The sequence below is a fragment of the Stegostoma tigrinum genome, chromosome 36, assembly GCF_030684315.1.
Source record: "Stegostoma tigrinum isolate sSteTig4 chromosome 36, sSteTig4.hap1, whole genome shotgun sequence".
Classification (NCBI taxonomy): domain Eukaryota; kingdom Metazoa; phylum Chordata; class Chondrichthyes; order Orectolobiformes; family Stegostomatidae; genus Stegostoma; species Stegostoma tigrinum.
The window spans coordinates 19,240,572-19,263,644 of record NC_081389.1 but is presented as its reverse complement, the minus strand read 5'-3'; the positions used below and the strand labels follow the sequence as shown (position 1 = coordinate 19,263,644).

General features: G+C 43.7%; 1 protein-coding gene across 5 annotated transcripts in view; it reads right to left on the bottom strand.

Annotated features, from left to right (window-relative positions):
- The window catches only part of tmem266 (transmembrane protein 266), a 152,514-nt gene that overhangs the window by 56,777 nt on the left and 72,664 nt on the right, over positions 1-23,073 (bottom strand). For 3 of the 5 annotated variants that reach the window (XM_048520483.2, XM_048520482.2, XM_048520484.2), the window contains one exon: positions 13,535-13,723. In XM_048520483.2, coding sequence (XP_048376440.2) covers positions 13,535-13,723 — 189 coding nt within the window. Of the gene's footprint in view, positions 1-11,486; positions 11,551-13,534; positions 13,724-22,418; positions 22,518-23,073 lie in introns of those variants that run through there. The other 2 variants (XM_059640192.1, XM_048520485.2) reach the window with 2 other exon arrangements.

The window sequence follows — 23,073 nt, the reverse complement described above, 5'->3', positions numbered from 1 at the left end:
AAGTCTAGAACAGGCTGTCGGTTATCGGCACTCCGAGCAACCTGTCACTGTCCACCCTCTCAGCCTCAGTTCCTTTGATATAGATGGGGGTGAGTTCTCCTACTTTCTTTCTGAAGTTGATGATCAGTTCTTTAGTTTTGCTGATGTTGAGCTTGTTTTCGTTGCACCACGTCACCAAGCCCTCTATGTCCCTTATGTAGTTTGACTCATCGTTGTTAGATATGTGTCCCACTAAGGTGGTGTCATCAGTGAACTTGTAGATGGCTTTTGTTCAGAATTGGGAAAAACAATCATGGATGTACAGGGAGTACGTTAGGGGGCTGAGGATGCATCCCTGGGGCCTCCAGGGTTGAGTATTATTGTGGAGGAGGTGCAGTTACCTATCCTCATGATTGCAGCCCATGGGTCAGAAAGCTGAGGGTCCAGTTGCAGAGGGTGGATCCGAGTCCAAGGTCACACAGTTTTGAGATCAGTCTGGAGGGGATAATGGTGTTGAAGGTGGAGCTGTAGTCAATGAGCAGGAGTCTGATGTAGGCATCCCTGTTTTCCCGACATTGCAGGAATGAATGCAGGGCTTGGGATATAGCACCCACTGTGGATCTGTTACGTTGGTAGGCAAATTTCAAGGGATCGAGGCAGGCTGGGAGATTGGAGTTGATGTGGGCCGTGACCAGCCTCTTGAAGCACTTCATGATGATTGAGGTCAGAGCCACTGGGCGGTAGTCATTAAGGTATACTGCTGCCTTGGACCAGCATTGTGCTTCCTTTTGTGAAGGGTCACCCAGTTTCAGCTTCTGCTTGTAAGCTGGGAGGAGCAACACAGTGCTGTGATTGGATTTTCCGAAGAATGGGCGGGGAATGTAGGTGTCTTTCATGATTGTGTAGCAGTTGTCCAGAATCTGGATGAAAGTTTGCTCGCTGAGCTGGAAGGTTCGTTTTCAGACGTTTCATCACCATTCTAGGTAACATCATCAGTGAGCCTCTGGGGAAGCGCTGGTGTTATGTCCCGCTTTCTATTTATGCGTTTAGGTTTCCTTGGGTTAGTGATGTCATTTCCTGTGTTGATGTCATTTCCTGCATTGGTGATGTCATTTCCTGTTCTTTTTCTCAGAGGGTGGTAGATGGGCTCCAAATGAATGTGTTTGTTGATGGAGTTCCTGTTGGAATGCCATGCCTCTAGGAATTCTCGTGCGTGTCTCTGTTTGGCTTGTCCTAGGATGGATGTGTTGTCCCAATCAAAGGGTGTCCTTCTTCATCTGTATGTAAGGATACGAGTGATAGTGGGTCATGTCGTTTTGTGGCTGGTTGATGTTCATGTATCCTGGTGGCTAGCTTTCTGCCAGTTTGTCCAATGTAGTGTTTGTCACAGTTCTTGCAAGGTATTTTGTAGATGACGTTTGTTTTATTTGTTGTCTGTATAGGGTCTTTTAAGTTCATTAGCTGCTGTTTTAGTGTGTTGGTGGGTTTGTGGGCTACCCTGATGCCAAGATGTCCGAGTAGTCTGGCAGGCATTTCGGAAATGTCTTTGATGTAGGGGAGAGTGGTTATGGTTTCTGAGCCCGTTTTGTCTGTTTGTTTGGGTTTGTTGCTGAGAAATCGGCGGACTGTGTTCATAGGGTACCCATTCTTTTTGAATACGCTGTATAGGTGATTTTCCTCTGCTCTGCGTAGTTCCTCTGTGCTGCAGTGTGTGGTGGCTCGTTGGAATAATGTTCTAATGTAGCTTCGTTTGTGGGTGTTGGGATGGTTGCTCCTGTAGTTCAGTATTTGGTCCGTATGTGTTGTTTTCTTGTACACGCTGGTTTGAAGTTCCCCATTGACTGTTCGCTCTACTGTGACATCTAGGAATGGCAGTTTGTTGTTGTTTTCCTCCTCTTTTGTGAATGTTATGCCAGTAAAGGGTATTATTGATGGTCTTGAAGGTTTCCTCTAATTTGTTTTGTTTAGTGATGACAAATGTCATCCACATAGCGGACCCAAAGTAATGCCGAGACTCGAACAAACAGCTTTGCCAATCATCCAAACCAAAGTTTAATTCACAAGCTTACATGCCTAACAATAGGGCACTGCTGACTTGAAGGGACTTGCAAGTCACCTGGACATTAGGGAGGTTGTGGTGAAGATAGGTGCAAGTGGATCTGGGGCTTTAAGTTGTGATGAAAACAGAACTTGCTTCTGCTGAACTTTTGAGCAGTCACGATTGAAGGCTTTAACTTGTTGAGAGATCCAGATGTTGCAGTTGCAAGGCATCTCACCCACGCAATGAAATGAACGGTGTAAGTTTAAAATTAGCTCACCTCAAGTGTAGGAATTTATATATGGATTTGACATGCAGTCAAAACAGTGGAGTCGGAGACAATTTAACTCTTTCTAAATGAGTTGGATAGATTTCAAAGAATGGGACAGGAATGACGTTGATAATCAAATACTTTCTGTGATATAATCCATCCTTCGGAGGAGTATTTGAAGGACTTAATTCAACAGTGCAAAAGGTAGAGTTTAACTGATACAGAAACTCCTTCAATGGATTAGTAATCCATACTAGCTAGCCCTGATTAACAATAGTTTAGTTCGAACATTTAACATTGTGAAACATCACAAGATACTAAACGGGATGACTATCAGCAAAGTTTTACACTGAGCCAAACCATGGGACTTTAAAAGTTGAACACTATTTAGGCACGTATCTGGAGTAGGTGGGACTCAAATACAGGTCCATGTGCCAGAGATAGGGACACTGCCATTGTGTTTCTTATTTAACAACAGAAGTTTGGATGTTCTGCTGGGTAAGTTGTTGGATATAGATATTTTTAATTAACCTGTTGCAACATATTATGACGCATGGAACAGGTGGGATTTGAAGCCAGGTCTTCTGGCTCAAAGGTAGGACATTATCTGCATTTCTAACTCTGACAGGAGGAAGGTTTTAAAGATGGAATTCCAGACATTAGGGCCAGGCAACTAAAATTGCAGTCATCAGTGGTAATGTGAAGGGAATGGAGGTATGCTACAGGCCAGAACTGGGGGAAGTTTTGATATCATGAGAAGTGAAACTAGAGGAGGTTCCAGAGATAGGGAGAGAGTGATGCCATGGAAGGATCAAGAAACAAGGTTGAGAATTGTAAAATCCCTTTCTGATGAAGGGTCTAGGCCCGAAACGTCAGCTTTTGTGCTCCTGAGATGCTGCTTGGCCTGCTGTGTTCACCCAGCTCCACACTTTTTTATTTTGGATTCTCTAGCATCTGCAGTTCCCATTATCACTGAGAATTGTAAAGACTGCTTCATGAGGAGGCAGTGCAGACTAACTTATCCAAGACAGTCAATGTGTCACAAGTCCTGCAGCTCATTTGCCTTGTAGGAGTCCAACCCACTTCACATTTGCTCAGTGAAGGTGAAAGATGAATGTGATCTGTTGTGTGTGAATATGGGTAGCAGAGTGCAGATCAGCTCATGTAGGAGTGGAAGATGAGAGGCTGATTCGGAGAATGTTGCAATAGTCAAGTCTGGAGGTAGGATAGGCACAGATGAGAGTTTTGTTATCAGAAGACTCAGGGCTGGATAGAGTTCGGCCATGTTACTGAGGTAGAAATAAGAACAAAGAACAAAGAAAATTACAGCACAGGATTAGGCCCTTCGGCCCTCCAAGCCTGCGCTGATCCAGATCCTCTATCTAAACCTGTCGCCTGTTTTCCAAGGATCTGTATTCCTCTGCACCCTGCCCATTCATGTATCTGTCTAGATACATCTAAAATGAAGCTATTTTGTCCACCTCTACCACCTTCGCTGGCAACGCGTTCCAGGCACCCACCACCCTCTGCGTAAAGAACTTTCCACGCATAACTCCCTTAAACTTTTCCCCTCTCACCTTGAGATCATGACCCCTAGTAATTGAGTCGCCCAGTCTGGGAAAAAGCTTCATGCTATCCACCCTGTCTACACCTCACATGATTTTGTAGACCTCAATCAGGTCACCCCTCAACCTCCATCTTTCTAATGTAAATAATTCTAATCTACTCAACCTCTCTTCAAAGGTAGCGCCCTCCATACCAGGCAACATCCTGGTGAACCTCCTCTGCACCATCTCCAAAGCATCCACATCCTTTTGGTAATGTGGAGGCCAGAACTGTATGCAGTATTCCACATGTGGTCGAACCAAAGTCCTACACATGGTTGGTCTTCATAATGCCACGGATATTCATTGAATCCTTACAGTGTGGAAGCAGGCCATTTTGCCCGTCAAGCTCAAACTGACCCTCCTAAGACCATCCCTCCGAGGTCCACTGCATCCTTGTAACCCTGCAATTCCAATGGCTAACCCACTGATCCTGCACATTTTGGGCTATGACTGAAAATGGAAGCACCCTGAGGAAATCCGTGTAGACATGGGGAGGACATGCAGATTCCAAACAGACAGACACTCGAAGTTGGGATCGAAACTGATTTCCTGGTGCTGTGAGGTGGCAGAGCTAACCTCTGAGGCACCATAGTGAAGGGTGTCAGAGATAATGGGAACTGCAGATGCTGGAGATTCCAAGATAATAAAATGTGAGGCTGGATGAACACAGCAGGCCTACACCACCCTACCAACCTCCGGATACAACGCATTATCCTCCGACACTTCCGCCATTTACAATCCGACCCCACCACCCAAGACATTTTTCCATCCCCACCCCTGTCTGCTTTCCGGAGAGACCACTCTCTTCGTGACTCCCTTGTTCGCTCCACACTGCCCTCCAACCCCACCACACCCGGCACCTTCCCCTGCAACCGCAGGAAATGCTACACTTGTCCCCACACCTCCTCCCTCACCCCCATCCCAGGCCCCAAGATGACATTCCACATTAAGCAGAGGTTCACCTGCACATCTGCCAATGTGGTATACTGCATCCACTGTACCCGGTGCGGCTTCCTCTACATTGGGGAAACCAAGCGGAGGCTTGGGGACCGCTTTGCAGAACACCTCCGCTCAGTTCGCAACAAACAACTGCACCTCCCAGTCGCAAACCTTTTCCACTCCCCCTCCCATTCTCTTGATGACATGTCCATCATGGGCCTCCTGCACTGCCACAATGATGCCACCCGAAGGTTGCAGGAACAGCAACTCATATTCCGCCTGGGAACCCTGCAGCCATATGGTATCAATGTGGACTTCACCAGTTTCAAAATCTCCCCTTCCCCCACTGCATCCCTAAACCAGCCCAGTTCATCCCCTCCCCCCACTGCACCACACAACCAGCCCAGCTCTTCCCCCCCACCCACTGCATCCCAAAACCAGTCCAACCTGTCTCTGCCTCCCTAACCGGTTCTTCCTCTCACCCATCCCTTCCTCCCACCCCCAGCCGCACCCCCAGCTACCTACTAACCTCATCCCACCTCCTTGACCTGTCCGTCTTCCCTGGACTGACCTATCCCCTCCCTACCTCCCCACCTACACCCTCTCCACCTATCTTCTTTGCTCTCTATCTTCGGTCCGCCTCCCCTCTCTCCCTATTTATTCCAGTTCCCTCCCCCCATCCCCCTCTCTGATGAAGGGTCTAGGCCCGAAACGTCAGCTTTTGTGCTCCTGAGATGCTGCTTGGCCTGCTGTGTTCATCCAGCCTCACATTTTATTATATAGTGAAGGGTGTGTTGTGTCAGCTGATTTGAGCCCTGTGGGTTGGATTAGAGAGAGGCTAAATCGATCAGAGTTGCCTCAGCTCACTGCAAACCAGTGACGAGGGCAGGATTAGGCTGGGCTGGGACATTTTTATTCATGACCTGCCAAGTCAGAAACCCATCAGTGAGACAATGATAAGGGCCTTCTAGAGTAACATGAAAGGCATGAGCAGAGGGGGCTTCAACCAACTGATAAGAACAAATGAAAGAGCAGGTTGTTCAGCTAATGAATGCTTCATATCGCTATTTAGATCTGATGCTGCAGTTGCCATTCCATTAATTATCAAGCAAAAAGAAAATATTTGAAAGGCACAACAGATTAGATTTTCTGCAATTTAATTAGCTAACGGCTCTTTCAAACACATGCAGCAATTAGCACAGAGTGTAAAGCATTCATAATTATAACTCTACAGCATTTACAGAGGGTGGTGTTCCAGTCAAAACTCACTTATGCAGCAAGGTGGCCGAGGAGTGAGGGGCCATGTAGTTTAAATGAGCTGTGGGAGGTTGTGACACATGGGCTACATCTGACATTTGGGGTAAGTGCATGATTAGTTGTTTCAAAGTTGCATTTCATCATCATAGAATCCTTACAGCGTGGAAGCAGGCCATTCAGCCCAACGAATCCACTCCAAAGGGCATCCCACCCAGACCCACTTTATCCCTACATTTCCCGTGGCCAATCCATCTAGCCTATGCATCCCTGGGCACTATGGGAAATTCAGTACGGTCTCCATCTAACGTGCACATCTTTGGACAATGGTAGGAGACCGGAGCACCGGGAGGAGACCCATGCAGACATAGGGAGAATGTGCAAACTCCACACTGAATTGAACCCGGGTGCCTGATGCCGTGAAGCAGTAGTGGGATGATCTTCACATGCAATCAACACTATAAGACCATAAGATGTAGGAGCAGAAGTAGATCATTCAGCACATCACATCTGTTCTGCCATCCAATTAATTCATGGCTGATCAGATAAATCCTCAACTCAACATTCTTGCCTTTTCCCTATAATGCTAGATTCTCTTACTGATCAAAGATCTGTCTACCTCAGCCTTGAAAGTACTTAGCAACCAAGCTTTGACAGCTTTCTGCAGTAAAAAACTTCATAGATTCACTCCCTTTGGAGAGGAGAAATTCTTCCTCATCTTCGTCATGTCTGGACATCCCCTTACTCTGAGATTATGACTCTCCCACTAGGGGAAAGAGCCTCCTCACACCTCCCTTACCAAAACCCCTAAAAGTCTTATATATTTCAATAAGGTCACTTCTCATTCTAAACTCCAATGTGTACAAGCTCAACACACTGAACCTCTCCTCATTAGAACATCCCTCCATACCTGGAATCGATCTAGAGATCTTTCTCTTGGCTGCTTCCAATGCAATATCTCTTCTTAGGTAAAGGGACGAAAACCGTTGACAGCATTCTAGGTGTGGTCTAACTTGTGCAATCTGTAGTCTTAGCAATGTCTACTTACTTTTATACTCTATGCCCTTTGAAGGGAAGGCAAGAAGCAGTACATTTGCCTTCCTTACTACCTGCTGAACTTGGATACTAGCTTTTTTTCATGCACAATGAGACCAAAATCCCTCACCCCAGTGGCTTTCTGTGTTAAATGACATTCAGATCTTGTATTCTTTCTGCCAAAGTGTATTACCTCATACCATAAAATCCCTATGGTGGGGAAGCAGGCCATTCGGCCCATCCAGTCCACATTTGCCCTCTGAAGAGCATCCCACTCAGGTCCACCCACCCTACCTATCCCTGCATTTCCCTATGGCTAACCCATTAGCCTGCACATCCCTGGACACTAAGGGGCAATTTAGCATAGTCAATCCACCTGAACATGCACATCCCTGGACACTAAGGGGCAATTTAGCACAGCCAATCCACCTACCTTGCATATCTTTGTACTGTAAGAGGAAACGCGCACAGACAGGGGGAGAATGTGCAAACTCCATACCGACAGCACCCGAGCGTGGAATTGAACCTGGGTCCCTGGCAATGCTGAGGGCCGTGCCACCACATTTCTTCACATTAAATTCCATCTGCTAGGTTTTGCCTACTCACTTAATCTGTCTATATCCTTTGTAGATTCTTTGTACCATCCTCACCATCATTAACCAGTGAACCCAGACCCCATGAGGTCCATCTAGAGCATTGCTTCAGCTCAGTTAAGTGCTAGAGGCATTATTCACCAGCAATGAGACTTGCACTTGTATTATCCTTCCAACCTGTAAGGTTCCTCAAGGTGTTTGTCTGTAGCACAATCAGTCAAGATTTCACAGTGAGAAGGCCAATGTCGCGTGTGCGGACCCCATTTGACAACCCCAGAGTGAACATGAGGTATTGAGTAGGGAGGGGGGTGCGCTGGATAGATAGAGAAGAGGAGAACTTGACTGGTCTGGAAGATGAAATCAAAATCCACCATGGTCAGTGGTTCCATGTCATGGGAAGTTGGGAAAGCACAGGAGCTGTTGTGAAATAACTTTATCCTGTCACCAAGTCACACTTTTTTTACATGTGGACAGTGCATGGACTCTGAACAGCTAACTCAGAGCCAGTCCAATGAGAGGGGAGAATCACCAAGACTCCTATTCATATCTGTCAGCCAGGGCTCCCTGATTGGCCTAGGTTAACAACCCCAATTAGTGATCTCATACTCAATGAGATCCACCTGGCAAGACTTATTTCAGCCACTACAGTTGCAACATCATGGGGTGGCCTTGCTCATCCAAGAAAATGCAGTAGCCATTTCAGTGCACAGCAAGATCCTGCAAGATCCTGATTGTGAACAGACCATCTCCTTTAATGATACTGTGTCAGAGATGCATCTAGGATGTACTGATTGTGGTACACTTAACCTACTGATGATGTTTCATTTGTGACTACGCTATGTTCAACGCATTGAGAGAATTGTATACACTGCACACATCAGACTGAAGAAGGGTCTAGGCCTGAAATGCCGGCTTTCCTGCTCCTCTGATGCTGCTAGGCTTGCTGTGTTCATCCAGCTCTACACCTTGTTATCTCTTACACCAATACTTATTGGGTGCTCTAGAAAAAACAGGGAAAATGGGAGAAATGAGGAGGATTAAAATAAGCCACCATTTATCCAATATGGAAGATGCCTGGGATCATTAAATCTGCAGCCTTGGACTGGCAGAGAAAATTAAAAACTGCCTGAGCAAAACACCATCACAATTTTCAAGCTATTAATTCAAATCCTGAAAGAAGTGAATTAAGCTGAGGTGCCTCAGCTCCTACTGCAATTCTAAGCATTCCCTGCAGTAGACGGGAGTGCGTGATCTGTTAGATATAAAGATGCCCTGTAGGTCTCTCCTGGGTGCTCCTTCAAGATAAGTTACACTGCACACTAATTAAATAAGCAGGAACTGTTGCCTGCTTCCTCTCTAGTCCCCAGAGACACAATACACAGAAAAGGAGTTTTGTATTCTGTGCGTGTGTGTGTCTGTGCATCTAGTCAGCACTCGCAAGATGCTCTCTGTCTTTAAACTTCCCACCCTCATGTCTTTTCCACTCCCATCCATGCTATTTGTTTTGAGTAAGGCCTCTTCTATTATGAGTGAAGATAATAATCTTCGCTTTTCTCTGTAAGTCTGGTCTGTTCAGTATGTAACAATAAGGCAGAAAAGCAGGCACATTGATTTTTATGGAGTCAGCTTGTCAGTGTTCAAGAGTGAGCTGAAATCAGGCGTACAGCCACAATGTAAGCCTGAGGCAGGGACTTATTATTTTTCCCATTGCAAACCGGCAAGGAGAAGTCAATTATTGTCTAAAGATCATAAATATTCATACCCTCTGACAATACACACATCAACATATTGAAGCTTTATACATTGAGAAACACAGACACAGCAGGTCACTAACATTGTAAAATACACACTGTTAGAGTTGCATATAAGAAACATAGTGTCATGGAGATGTACAGCATGGAAACAGATCCTTAAGACCAATTCGTCCATGCCACCCAGATATCCTAAATTAACCTAGTCCCATTTACCAGCATTTGGCCCATATCCTTCTAAACGCTTCCTATTCATGTACCCATCCAGATGCCTTTTAAATGTTCTAATTCTACCAGCCTCCACCACTTGCTCTGGCAGCTCATTCCATATAAGCACCCCACTCTTTGTGTAAAAGTTGTCCATTAGATCCCTTTTATATCTTACCACCGCCATCTTAACCAATGCCCCCTTGATTTAGTTGCCCCTATTCTGGGAAAAAGACTTTTTCCTATCCATGCCCCTTGTGATTTTAAAAGCCTCTACAAGGTCACCCCGCAGCCCTGACAGTCCAGAGAAAATAGCCCAAGCCCATTCAACCTCTCCTGATAACTCAAACCCTCCAACCCTAGTAACACTCTTGTAAGTCTTCTCTGGATTATTTCAACATGATGATGGTGATTGTCCTATGAGATGGAGTGGAGATTAAAGTCCTTCCCAAGCATTCATTTTGTATACATATCTATTTTGTATTCTTCTGAAGAATGGTCACTGAAACTGAAATGTTAAATCTGCTTTCTCTCCATGGATGCTGCTAGCCCTGCTGAAATTTTCCAACAATTCCTGTTTTTGTTTCATTTTGTATTGTTGCATGGACACATGGGACTGTATTGTATATACCATATTAACCATGTAGTACATATTAGCAGGAGTATGCTATGTTCAATAAACCAACATTGGTTTTCATACAGAGGTAATGGGAGCTGCAGATGCTGGAAAATCCGAGATAACAAAGTGTGGAGCTGGATGAATACAGCAGGCCAAGCAGCATCTTAGGAGCACAAAAGCTGGCATTTCGGGCCTAGACCCTTCATCAGTCTAGACCCAAAATGCCAGCTTTTGTGCTTCTAAAATGCTGCTTGGCCTGCTGTGTTCATCCAGCTGCACACTTTGTATTCTTGGTTTTCATACATATATACAACCATTTGTGAGTGCAAAATACGGCTGAAAAGGGAGATGAGTTGTTGATGCTTTTCAGCTTACTCTCATCTGGACAAAATGTCAAATGTGAGTATAACTATGTCACATTGTTACTTGACTAGTCTGTGAGACAGCTCTCCCAATTTTGGCACTAGACCCCCATAAGGTGGGCTTTACATCATTGACAGGGGTGCATTTACCATTGTTGTTTCCATTGACTATTTGACATCAAGTGATCCATTCCTGTGTTGAGACTTTGCAGTCTTTGATACAACTCAGTGGCTTGCCTGGCCATTTCAGAGAGCAGTTAAGAGTCAGTCACATTGCTGTGGGTCTGAAGTCACATGTAGGTCAGGTAAAGACGGCAGTTTATCCTTTCTTAAAGGCATTAGTGAACCAGTTAGGATTTTACCGACAATTTTTGTAAAAACCCATCTGAATCACTAGTGTTCTTTAGGGAAGGAAACTGCAATCCTTACCTGGCCTGGCCTACATGTGACTCCAGACCCACAGCAATGTGGTTGATTCTTAACTGTCCTCTGGACAATAAGGGATAGACAATAAATGCCTATGTTGCCTTCATCCCATGAATGAATAAAAAAAATTGATAATGATTTCATGGTCACCATTAGACTTAGAATTCCAAATGTTTATTGAATTCAAATTCTGGACTATGAACCCAGATCAGCAGAACATTATCTGTGTTTCTAGATTATTAAGTCTAGCAACAATGCTACCAGACCATTACTTAGCCAGTAAAACCTTTCTGTTTGTTTTTCAGACCTCCAGAATCCACAGTACTTTGCTTTTACTTTGAGTTATATCCAGTCTCCAGTCTTTAATCAAAATAACCTTTGGCATTCTGTTGTAAACATTCCCACCTTTTTTGTTTCTTTCTCATTGTCACCTCCTTTTTTGTCGTACATCCTTGTCCCTGTTAGCAATCAACCTCTGCTGTTCTCCATCCAAACACAGACCTTTATATTTTTGTTCTTTTCCTCTCTCTCTGGCCACTGAATGTTTTCTTAAATGTTGCTCATCTTTGATATGTCCTTCTTCTGATGAAGGGTCATTGACCTGAAATTTTCAATTTGATATTATTCCCTCACACAACTGCTTCCTAATTTGTTGAATATTTCCTAGCATTTCCTAGCATGTACTTCACTTAAGTAGACAATCAGGTCATCTGTCTCATCACTGCTTCTGGAAGCTTGCTGAGCAACAAAATAACTGTGGAATGAACTTCTACAGAGAGTGGTGGATATGGGTACAGTTACAATGTTTAAAAGATATTTGGACAAGTACATGGATAAGAAGTGTTTGGAGGGATATGGGCCAAGTACAGACAGGTGGGACTTGTTTAGTTTGGGATTATAGTCGGCATGGACTGGTAGGATCAAAGTGTCTGTTTCCTTGTTGTATGACACTGTGACTATTACTGTACGACTGCCTCACTTGCCCACATTATAACAGCACCAAACTTCAACATCAGTATCAAATCAATTAGCTGTGAGGAGCATTGATGGAGCCTGAGGAGGTGGTGGGCGCTATATTAATGCAAAATACTTTCCTTTTGATCTGTCCACTTGGGGCATTTTCCCAAAAGGTTTCACCTGCTTTGACATCTTTGATAAAAACATGAGCTGCAATCAATTATTGTGCTCACATCCAACATCCACAGCAATCAAAATTGATATGATTTCAATCATTTCTGGGGCAAAGTTATTTCAAATTAATCAATTCCAGGCAATGCTGAGTAACTAGCAGAATGAAGGAAACTTTGCTGTTGATGGAAAAATTGATTGTCAATATACATAGCTCCTTGTTAAATATTAATCACTGATGTAATAGTGCAACAACAATTTAAATTGCAATTAATCAAATCACAACTTGTCTCAGAATAATAGCTGGATTACTGCCTGTAGTTTGGAAAATAAAGTTATCCTCTTTAATTTCAATCAGCAGAAGCCAGGTATGTCTTCTCAGCTATTTAGCCTCAATGAAGGTGGTGCCAGAGATTATAAGGACATGAGAATTAGGACCAGGGCTACACCACCCTTGAAACATCTTTTACTGTGCAATAATGACAAGGTAAAGTCATCATAGTCTTACCAGGCTGCAGGGCAACTCTCCCATTAGAGAGAGAAAGAGAGAGAGAGTGATGACTGGTACTGGTTTTTATTTTATTTGATTTGACTTATCATTGTCACATGCACCTAGATACAGTGATAAGTTTAGTTTTGCATGCAGTACAGGCAGATTATACCATACAAAGTGCATTAGGGTAATAGAGCAGAGTGAGGAATACAATATTACAGCTGCAGAGGAGATGCACAACGAGCGAGGTCAACCTTTCAATTTAAGATTTGCGAGATCCGTTCAGAAATCTGATATTAACGGGGAAGAAGCTGTTCTTGAATCTGTTGGCACATGTGCTTAAGCTTTTGCATCTTCTGCCGGGCAGAAGAGATTTTAATTGGTTTGGAAGGGATATTTGATTATGTTGGTTACCTTCCCAAGGCAGTGAGAAGTGTGGTTGGATGGAAGGTTGGCTTGTGTGATGGACTGGGCTCACATCTCAAGTGGGCAGCAAGGCTGAGAAGGTGGGATCTTTAGGGTAGCCTCAGCTGGAGGCACGGTTGAACCATGCAAGCTGTGCCCAGAGGTGGTCGCACAGTGTTGGATTAGTAACCAGTAATAATCATCACCCTTATCTCATGTATTCTAAATTGATCCTCCCTTTGAAGTTTGGCATTCTTGCATCTGTCCTGATGAAAACAGCATTTCTCTTTCTATCAGCAATTCTCAAGTTCTGTTCTACTAAACTGCTGTGAGTATAAGCACTGAGATCAGTAGAAGGACATAAAATTAAAGACCTTTCTTTTCCAAAAGATAAAAACAGGAGCGTAATTTCTGATGGCCCACTCACCTCTCTCTTTGATCATCATCATCCATGTTGGAAAGTAGCTGTGACCCCGCCAGTGAGAGGTCAAGTGCAGCAAGGGGCAGGTCACGATAGGCGAAGCTGACAAGTTGCACAGGGGCGATGCACTGGCTCTCGTCTTCCACCTGCTGTGAGATGATCTCAAGGTCTGACGCAGTCCCTTCCTGACCAGGCCTACCAAAGACAAAATTGCATGTCAACACAGTGCGTGACAAATCTCACAATGCTTTACTGGAGATGCAAGCTACCTCTGTTTCAGCCACAAGAATGGATCTCAAACACAAGAATTATTCAGTGCAGACTGTCCCCAGCTTCTGCGAAATCTTTCACAGAATTAGAAATCACTGGACTCAAAATGTTAACTCTGCTTTCTCTCCACAAATGCTGAGATTTTTCCAGAAATTTCTGATTTTGTTTCTGATTTCCAGCACCCACAGTTCTTTGGTATTTGCAAAATATTTCATTTCTTCATTTGCTACAGTTGTACAAAAACATTCAGTGTTTGGTTGCCACCGTACGTTGTTTTTCACAGTGTCATTGATATAGCTCCTTTAACTTAGTCAGATGACACAGTTCACAGGAGATTTTATCAAACAGTTAAGACATTGGGCCATGTACAGAGATATTAGGACCAGTAGTTAAAAGCTGGGTCAAAGAGGTAGGTTTTAAGGGCTGTCTTTGAGAATGAAAGAGAGATAGGAAGATAGTCACTGGGGAGCTTCACACTTTAGGACCCAAAAGCTGGATAGATAGTTATTAATAGTCAGGTGATGAAAACTGTGAATGACAAATGGAATGTTATCATTTTTTACAAGGGAATGGGATATAAGAATAGCACTGTTGACAGGGCATTGTTGAGACCACATCTAGAATACTGTGTTCAGTTTTTAGTTTCCTTATTTCAGAACGGAGATAAGTGGATTAGAAATTGTTCAGAGAAGAATCACTTGACTGCCTGAGATGAAGGGTTTAGCTCATAAGGAAAGGTTGGACCGAAGAATTAGGGGTGATCTTATTGAAACATGACAAAGCATGACAGGATGTACTCTGGACTAACAAGGAAGTCAATAGCTACTGGAGGTCAGATAGGAAAATAGAGTCTAGGGCACAATCCAATCAGGTATGGTTTTATTGAAGGCAGAATTCTTCAGGGGCTAATTGGCCTCTTTGCTTCTCCTGAGTCATTTTTGACATGTAGAAAAGCAAAAAAAAAGGAATGGAGATTAGCTCCAGTAGTTGGTGCAGCTTTCTCCTCTCAGAGGTAGTGTTAGGCTCAAGCCCCACTTCAGAGATCTGCTCATATATTCAAGGCTGACATTCCAGGATAGTTCTGAAGGAATGGTGTGCAGATTGAGGGGCTATCTGTCAAATGAAATACTAAACTGAGTTTATGTAAAAGATTCTGTGGCACTATGTGAAAACAGAGAGGAAAGTGATCTCCCCTCAAGAACCATGAGTTAATAATTATCCTTCAAAGAACATCACTGTTAAAAAATGCAAATATCTGACCAGCATCTTGTTTTTTTAACTTTGGGAATGTGTGCATCACTGGCTGGAGCAACATTCATTGTCCATCCCTAAATGTCTTGAGAAGGTGGTGGTGAGCTGCCTTCTTGAATCTCTGCAGTACATTTGGTGTGGGTAGATCCACAGTGTTGTTAGGAAGGGAGTTCGAGGAATTTGACCCAGTGTCACTGAAGGAACAGCAATATATTTCTAAGTCAGAGGAAGTTATAGGAAGGGTATTGCAGTGGTAATGTCACTGGACTAGTAACCCAGAGCTCCAGGTTGATGTTGTAGGGACTAATGAGAAGATGGTAAAATTTGGATTCATTAAAGGAAATTTGGAATTAAAAAGCTATCCTAATGGCAACCATGAAATTACTGCTAATTGTCTTACTTTCAGACCACAGGGCTGTTCTCTCTTGAGAGACAACTGGTTGTGGCTTAACCTGAGAGTTACTATGCTGCAGGGGAGGGGAGTAGTGGAGAAGGAGAATTCTTCATGGTAACCTCAGCCTGTGTGACAGTTGAATCCATGCTGTTGGCATCATATTGTATTACAATCCAGCTGTCCAGCCAACTGAGCAACCAACCCCCTACCATGTGGTTACTCTTGCATTGAATGTTGAGTGGGTTCATCACTGGCAAGGCCAACATTTGTTTCCCTTCCTTTCAGTGCCCTTGAAATGAGTGGCTTGTTGCTCAGTCATTTCAGTGCGCAGTTAACCACATTGCTGGGCCAGGCAGGATAAGGATGGCAGATTTTGGTCGTAAAAGGACATTAGTGAAGCAGATGGGTTTTTAACAAGCGATGACAGTTTCATGGTCACTATCATTAGCTTTCAATTCCAGATATAATCACATTTAAATTTCTCCAGCTGCTGTAGTTCACTAGTCAGAGCATGGAGTACAGAAATTGGGATGTCTTGTTACAGCTGTACAAGACATTGCTAAGGCCACATTTGGAGTACTGCACACAATTCTGGTCATCCTGCTATAGGAAGGGCGCAAAAAGATTTTCAAGGATGTTATCGGGACTGGAGGATTTGAGTCGTAAGGGGGAGCTGGTTGGCTGGGACTGTTTTCCCATGTAGCATAAGTGGCTGAGGGGTGACCTTGTAGAGGTTTATAAAATCATGAGGGGCATGGATAAGGTGAATAGTCAAGGCTTTTTCCCAGGGTAGGGGAGTCCAAAACCAGAGGGCATAGGTTTAAGATGAGTGCAAAAGATTTGAAAAGGAACTTGAGGGACAACTTTTTTACACAAAATATGTTGGCACATATGGAACAAGCTGCCAGAGGAATTGGGTACAGTTACAATGTTTAGACAGCAATGGTTTAGAGGGATATTGGTCAAACATGGGCAAATGGGACTAGTTCAGTTTAGGAAACCTGGTTGGCATGGACAAGTTGGACTGAAGGGTCTGATTCTGTGCTGTATGACTCCAGTGGGATTTGAATTCGTGGCCCCAAAAGTATTAATCTTAGCTAGGCCGAGCAATATTATCACGCTCCCACCGTCTCCCTGACAGACAGAGGCAGTAGTGTGTACTATGGGATCAACTGCAGTGACTTGCCACAGCATGTTCCAAACCCACAGCATCTACCATCTGGAAGAACAAGAGCAGGCACCAAGTTGCCCTCTGAGCCACAAACCACCCTGACTCATAAATATAATCAAAAGTTAGCGAGTTTTGAGAAGATTTGTAGCTCAGGTTGAGGTTCTGGATGTGAGTTTGCTCGCTGAGCTGGAAGGTTAGTTTTCAGATGTTTCGTCACCATTCTAGGTAACATCATCAGTGAGCCTCCGACAAAATCAAAAGTCCTTCACTGTCGCTGGACCAAAATCCTGGAATTCCCTCTCTAACAGCACACCACACATACTATATGGACTGCAGCGAGCAATAAATGCTGGCCCAGCTAATGACACCTACTCTCTCCTGTTAAAAAGTTAATTAAAAATTGCTAATACACTGTAATGTAGTCAAGATTTGTTTTTAAATAAGTAGGAATTAAGAAACGCTGGAAAGCTGGGTGTCCTTGTACAAAATCACTAGAAGGTCAATGTGCAGATATAGAAAGTAGTTAGGAAAGTAAATGGCTTTTATGTCAGAGACTTTTCATGCCCAGACTTTGATTACCTTTGATGGAGAACTCCAACAATTTAACCTCTACACTGCCATCCAATTTTCAACTGGGTTGGTGGGATGTTTTAGAGATAATGGGAACTGCAGATGCTGGAGAATCCGAGATAACAAAGTGTGGAGCTGGATGAACGCAGCAGGCCAAGCAGCATCTCAGGAGCACAAAAGCTGTCGAAAGGGGGTTAGACTGCGGTGAGCAGAAATAGGACAATGAATCTTTGGGATTCACCAGCCCAGAGTCGTGGCTGTTCAGTTATTGAGCATGCCCAAGACTTGGGAATCGATGAACTCAGTTGACTGGCATGCAATGTGAAATGAAACCGAAAGTGTGCGCTCAGTTCCCACACTGACTGAGATAAAACGAAAGACTTGCTTTCTTTCTCACCCTTTACCTTCACCTGACCCTCAGGTTAAACTGACCAGCGATTGTCTCTGTCTAATGACAGTGAGACGACGGAAACTTTACATACTTTATATTTAAGACGAAGATTGATACATTATCGGACGCTGGAGGAATCACGGGTTATAGGAGATTCGGAGTTACGGTGAAAGTCTTTGGATGTGAGCGAAGGGAGAGGCACACGCGTGTCTTTTTCTTGTGTTCTTGGTACAGAACTAGACAATCTGCGTTTTCTTTCCGCGATGTAGGTTAGTGATGTTGGTCCAAATTCTGGGCCAGTGTTGGAACAGTCATCTTAGAGACTGGGAACAGTCCCCAAACTGAGCAGGAGGTGAGGACTGCACAGCGAGGGATATTCGGAGCCGCAGATGGTACAATGTGGCCGTGAGTTCTGAACATTTGGCGCTGTCTTTGGGAGGCTGCTTCAGCCAAAGGAAGTGCTCGATCATTGCTAAATTTAAACACCCGGAGTCTCAGCTGCAGACTTTGTGCCGAGTTCGGGGCAACAGAGAACTTCAGCGGCTCAACAATAACACAAGGAAAGTTCATTTATGTAGCGCCACCAGCAGAGCCAGACTTCCCAGCGCACTTTGCAGTGAAGGACCGTTGACCCAAATTTGACATGGAGCCATTGGATGCTCTTTGGAGGGTCAGTATGGTCTCAATAGGTCGATTGGCCTGCTTCCACATTGTAGGGATTCTATAATTCTTTGATTAGGACCCAAGATCTTGGCCCAAAGAGAAAATGTCAAGGAGCATCTTTAGATAGTGCTAAAATATAAGACTTAGAAGCAAGAATATGGCTTTCCACACTGGAGCCTGCTCTGCTGTTGGACAAGATCATGTCTGGTTGTGGCCTCAGGTCCACATTCCTGTTTGCTCTCCAAATCCCTTGACCATGAAAAAATATCGTAGCTTTGAATAACTTCAATGACCCACCCTTCACTGCTTTCCAAAGAAGTGAAATCTACACAGCAATGAGAGAAAATGCTACTCATCATAGTCCATCTTTAAAGGGAGACCACTTATTCTGAATATGTGCCTTGTTTTTGTCTCCATCCCCACCCCCATCTACATTGTCAACTCCTCTCATTGTTCTACTCTCCAATGGAAAAAGGTCCAACCTGTTCTCACTTTTCTCATAAGATAAGCACCTTCATTTTGAGGGAGAGTAGGAGGTTCAAGGTTCAGGATGCTGAAGGCATGGTTGCAAGAGAATAGATTTTATGGAAATGCAAAGATCTTGGAGGATTCAAGAACAAGAAAAAGTTAAAGAAATAGAGTTGGGGGAAGAGACCACAGGGGGAACTGAACACAAGATGAGCATTTAAAACCCACTGGTGATGCTAGACTGGGAGCTAATCAGCTGAGTGAGTACAGCAGTGATGGGTGAACAGGGCCTAGTACCATAAGGTATGGGCAACAGAATTTGCTATGCTGGAGGTGACGAAAGCATGGATAATGCTCCTTCACAGGGGAATCATAAGGATGAGGTGTAATGTATCCAAGAAAGATTTGGTGAGTTTGTAATGTGATTACCTCAGGCTTGTAGGTTTGATTTCCCGTCAATGCTGAGGTTTTTCATCTTAGCTGAGGTGTCATTGGGGTCAATAAATTGCCTTCAGAGGTCTCATGTCAGGGAATTACTCATTAATCCCTGCTCCTGTTCTCACTGTTGGAGATTTCACATACTCTCTGAATCTGTCTCTTGCAAACTTGCTTACATTATATGCTAATCAAACTCTCTCCTGCACCCTCTCTCACTTATACACAATTCCCCACTCTTTCTCTCTCTCGTCTTTTCCCAAAAGTTCAGGCTAAAGGAGCTGGTGTCTTTTAGAGACAGCGACCAACTTACATGGTGCTGTCATTATTTCCAGATAGTCTAAAATCTGCGGTTTTGAGCACACCTCCAGGAACCAGGTCAAAAGAATGTATGGTGGGCAAGAATATAATAATAATTTGAACAATTATCAGCCAAACAATTTTGAATTAACAATCCACATTAAAACACACTAATAATAATAGAATAATAATCTTCATAATAAGAGCTGATCAGTAAGAGCCCAGCAGAGAGTCTCACCATTATTAAAAAAGAAACTTTAAGGTTTTATTGCTGGCTCAGTGGGGCAATGCGCCAGATAGTTTGAGACTGAGCCATAATGTTCCAGGAATGTTCTAAGTACAATTCTCAAGTTAGCAGATGTCAATTAGAGAGGCGGTGATGCTCCAGTTGAGCAGTTATGGAGGGCAGATGTCAAAGGATATGGTAGGAGATTGGTTGAATTACAATCTGGAGAATGCGAGTTCAAGCCAACCATGGTGTTTGAGAGTTTGAATTTGATTCTTAAAAATTTCAGTAAGTAAAAGGCTAGCACTGTTAACTGCGAGCCTGTTGATAAAAAAATTATTAACATTCTTTAAAGAATTGGAAACATACCATCCCTTGAAAGCTCTGCTGAATCTAAAACCACATCAATGTAGTTAACTCTTAACTGACTTCTGAGGTGGTCTATTCACATAAGCCATACAGTGTGGAAACAGGCCATTTGGCTCAAAAGGTCCACACTGACCCTCTGAAGGCCATCCCACCCAGTATGGCTAACACATCTAATCTAAACATCCCTGAACACTCTGTGGTAATTCCTCATGACCAATTTGCCAAGCTTGTACACCTTTGGACTCTGGGAGGAAATTGGAGCACCCTGAGGAAATCCACACAGCCACAGAGAGAAGGTGCAAATTCCGCACAGACAGTCACCTGAGGCTGGGTTTGAACCCAGGTGCCTGGTGCTGTGAGGTAGCAGTGCTAACCACTGAGCCACTGTACTGCCCCAGTGCCCTATGCTACCTATTGTTGAGTCATTCACTTTCTTTACTGCCCACTGGAACCCTCCAGCCCCACTCACTGTCTGATGCATCACTAAGTTGTCTGCACATGTGCTCTGGTCACCAGTGAACCAACTTGCATTCCACCACCACCTTCTCAGGGAAACTTAGGCTGGTCAATAATTGTCAGTGAATACACCTCCTGAGAATGAATATTAGACAAAATATTCAGTCACATTGCCAACATCTCAGCTTGTTCTTCAGAGGGTGCTGGATGAGTTTTGGCCTGTTGATTCGCAGGCTGTCAGCTTGAGGAATTGGCGCAGGTGGAAGTCAATCCTGTTCCACCATCCAGCAAGATTCTGGCTGATCTGTATTCTAAACGCATCCACTGGCCTCAGCTCCATAATCCATTGTCTAACAAAAGTCTGTCCATAGCTGATTTTGAATCATACAAAAACAGCAATTGCTGGAGAAATTCAGGAAGTCTGGCAGCATCTATGGAGAGAAAACAGAGCTAATGTTTCGAGTCCCACGACCCTTTGTCAGAACACTGATTTAGAATGGTTAATAGAATCAGCATCCACTGATCTTTGCAGGAGAGAGTTCCACACTCCTTAGTGAAAGGAAGTGTTTGTTAACTTCTTCCCTGGATAACCTGGCTGTGTTTTTGAGGCTGTTTCCCTTTTGTCCTAGACTCACAGCACATTACATCAGTGCAAATACTGGAGCTCAGCTGAATCTATGTCTAAGTCAGGATGATGTGTGGTTTGGAAGGGAACTTAGAGGTGATGCCCTCTGTTACATTCTTATTTACCACAAATGTGCAATTTATTTAACAAAGTTTGGGAAAACAATTTTATGAGGATTTTTATTTGAAGGTAAGATTGCATAGATAGAGCAACATCTGTAATGTTGTGTAGATATATTCAACCTCTGTGATTTCTGCTCCTTTCTGATTCGGAATTCTGATTCAGGAGAATAATACATCAGATCCTTTCTCAACGGTAGTGATTGACATCAGTTTAAGGGGGCACAACCTCATAAAGTTACATACATATCTTATCAGAACCCTCTGCTCCTTCTAGCTAAAGGAGGCTGTGTGCTTAGGAGTTTCTGTTGTGAAAGGAAGTTGCACACTGCATCTTCTGAATGATATTCACCACATCCATGGAGTGCCAGACAGTAATCATTTAAGGTGGTGGATGGAGGCCCAATCAAATAGGCTGCTTGTCTTGGATGATGTTGAGCTTCTTGACTGTTGTTGTAACATTATCCATCCAGGTGAGTGGAGATTGTTCTGGATTTGGGCAGTTTAGGTGTAGGAGAAATTTTGGGTGTTCAGTAGGTGGGTGCCCAGCACAGAGTAGTCAGACTCACACATGGCTGGACCAGTGATATCTATAGTCAGTTACAACCCTCAGGAGATTGATGGTTGGGGAGCTGGTGATGTTAATGCTATTGAATGCTTGAGCTAGTCAGAGGCAGTTAGAATAGGGCAATTCAAGGATTGTGAACCTTGGCTGATCAGTAACAAATAGTACAGACTAAATGGGGAAAGATAACACAGTCTATTCAAATTTTCTAAGCAGCAACATGTAGAGAAACAGAATGCACCAGATTATGTAATATATTGATTTTCAGAAGACATTAATATGACATAAAATTGGCAATTTAAATTATAACAACCCCACAAGGAATTGGAATCAACCACAGGCTTCTCTCTTGAGCCCTATAACTGTTTTGTAATTTCTAGAAGAAAATATAAATGACAGTCTTCAGATCATTCAGGTCTAAGTAGTACTCTGTCTCCCGACAATCCCCACCCCAACAGGCACACACGTACACACACACACACACACACACACACACACACACACACACACACACACACACACACACACACACACAATAATGTGCAAAGCTGGAATCCCAGCAGTGACAAACGGAAAGATAACATCCAGGCAGCTATACCAGGTCGGGTGGAACTCACCTCAAGTTGTGGGTTCAAGTCCCACTGTAGAAGCCCAAATGTAAAGTCAAGGCCGACACACCCAGTGTGTCGCAGATGGCGATATTTTTTAAACTTGTTCGTAGGAAGTAGGCATCACTGGCCAAGGTCAGTATTTGTTGTTCACCAATAATTGCTCTGGAACTGATTGGTTTGCTTGGGCCATTTTGGAGGGCAGTCAAGAGCCACAATGCTAAGGGTTTGGATTCACATAGGCCACACCAGGTAAAGATGGTAGATTTTTTTCCTTAAAGGACATTAGTGAATCAGATAGGTTTCTAAAACAATCAACAATGATTATGTGGTCACCACTAGACCAGCTTTTAATTCTGGATTTAATTAAATTCAAACTTCACCATCACGGCAGAATTTGAATCAATACCCTCCTTGACATAGCCTATGGTTCTGGATTATTAGCCTATATAGTGCATTAGCGCTACATCCCTGCATCCCCACCGCTGTGCTGTGGGACACATCTATGTTTTGACTGAGGTGTTAAATCCAGCATTGTTGGGTAGGTGTAAAAGATCCCAGGGCATTATTCTAAAAGAAAGCCAGGGAGTCCTCTCCAGTTTCCTTGTTAATGTTTATCCCTCAAAGAACATCACTCAAAGCAGATTGCCCACTTGCTGCGGGA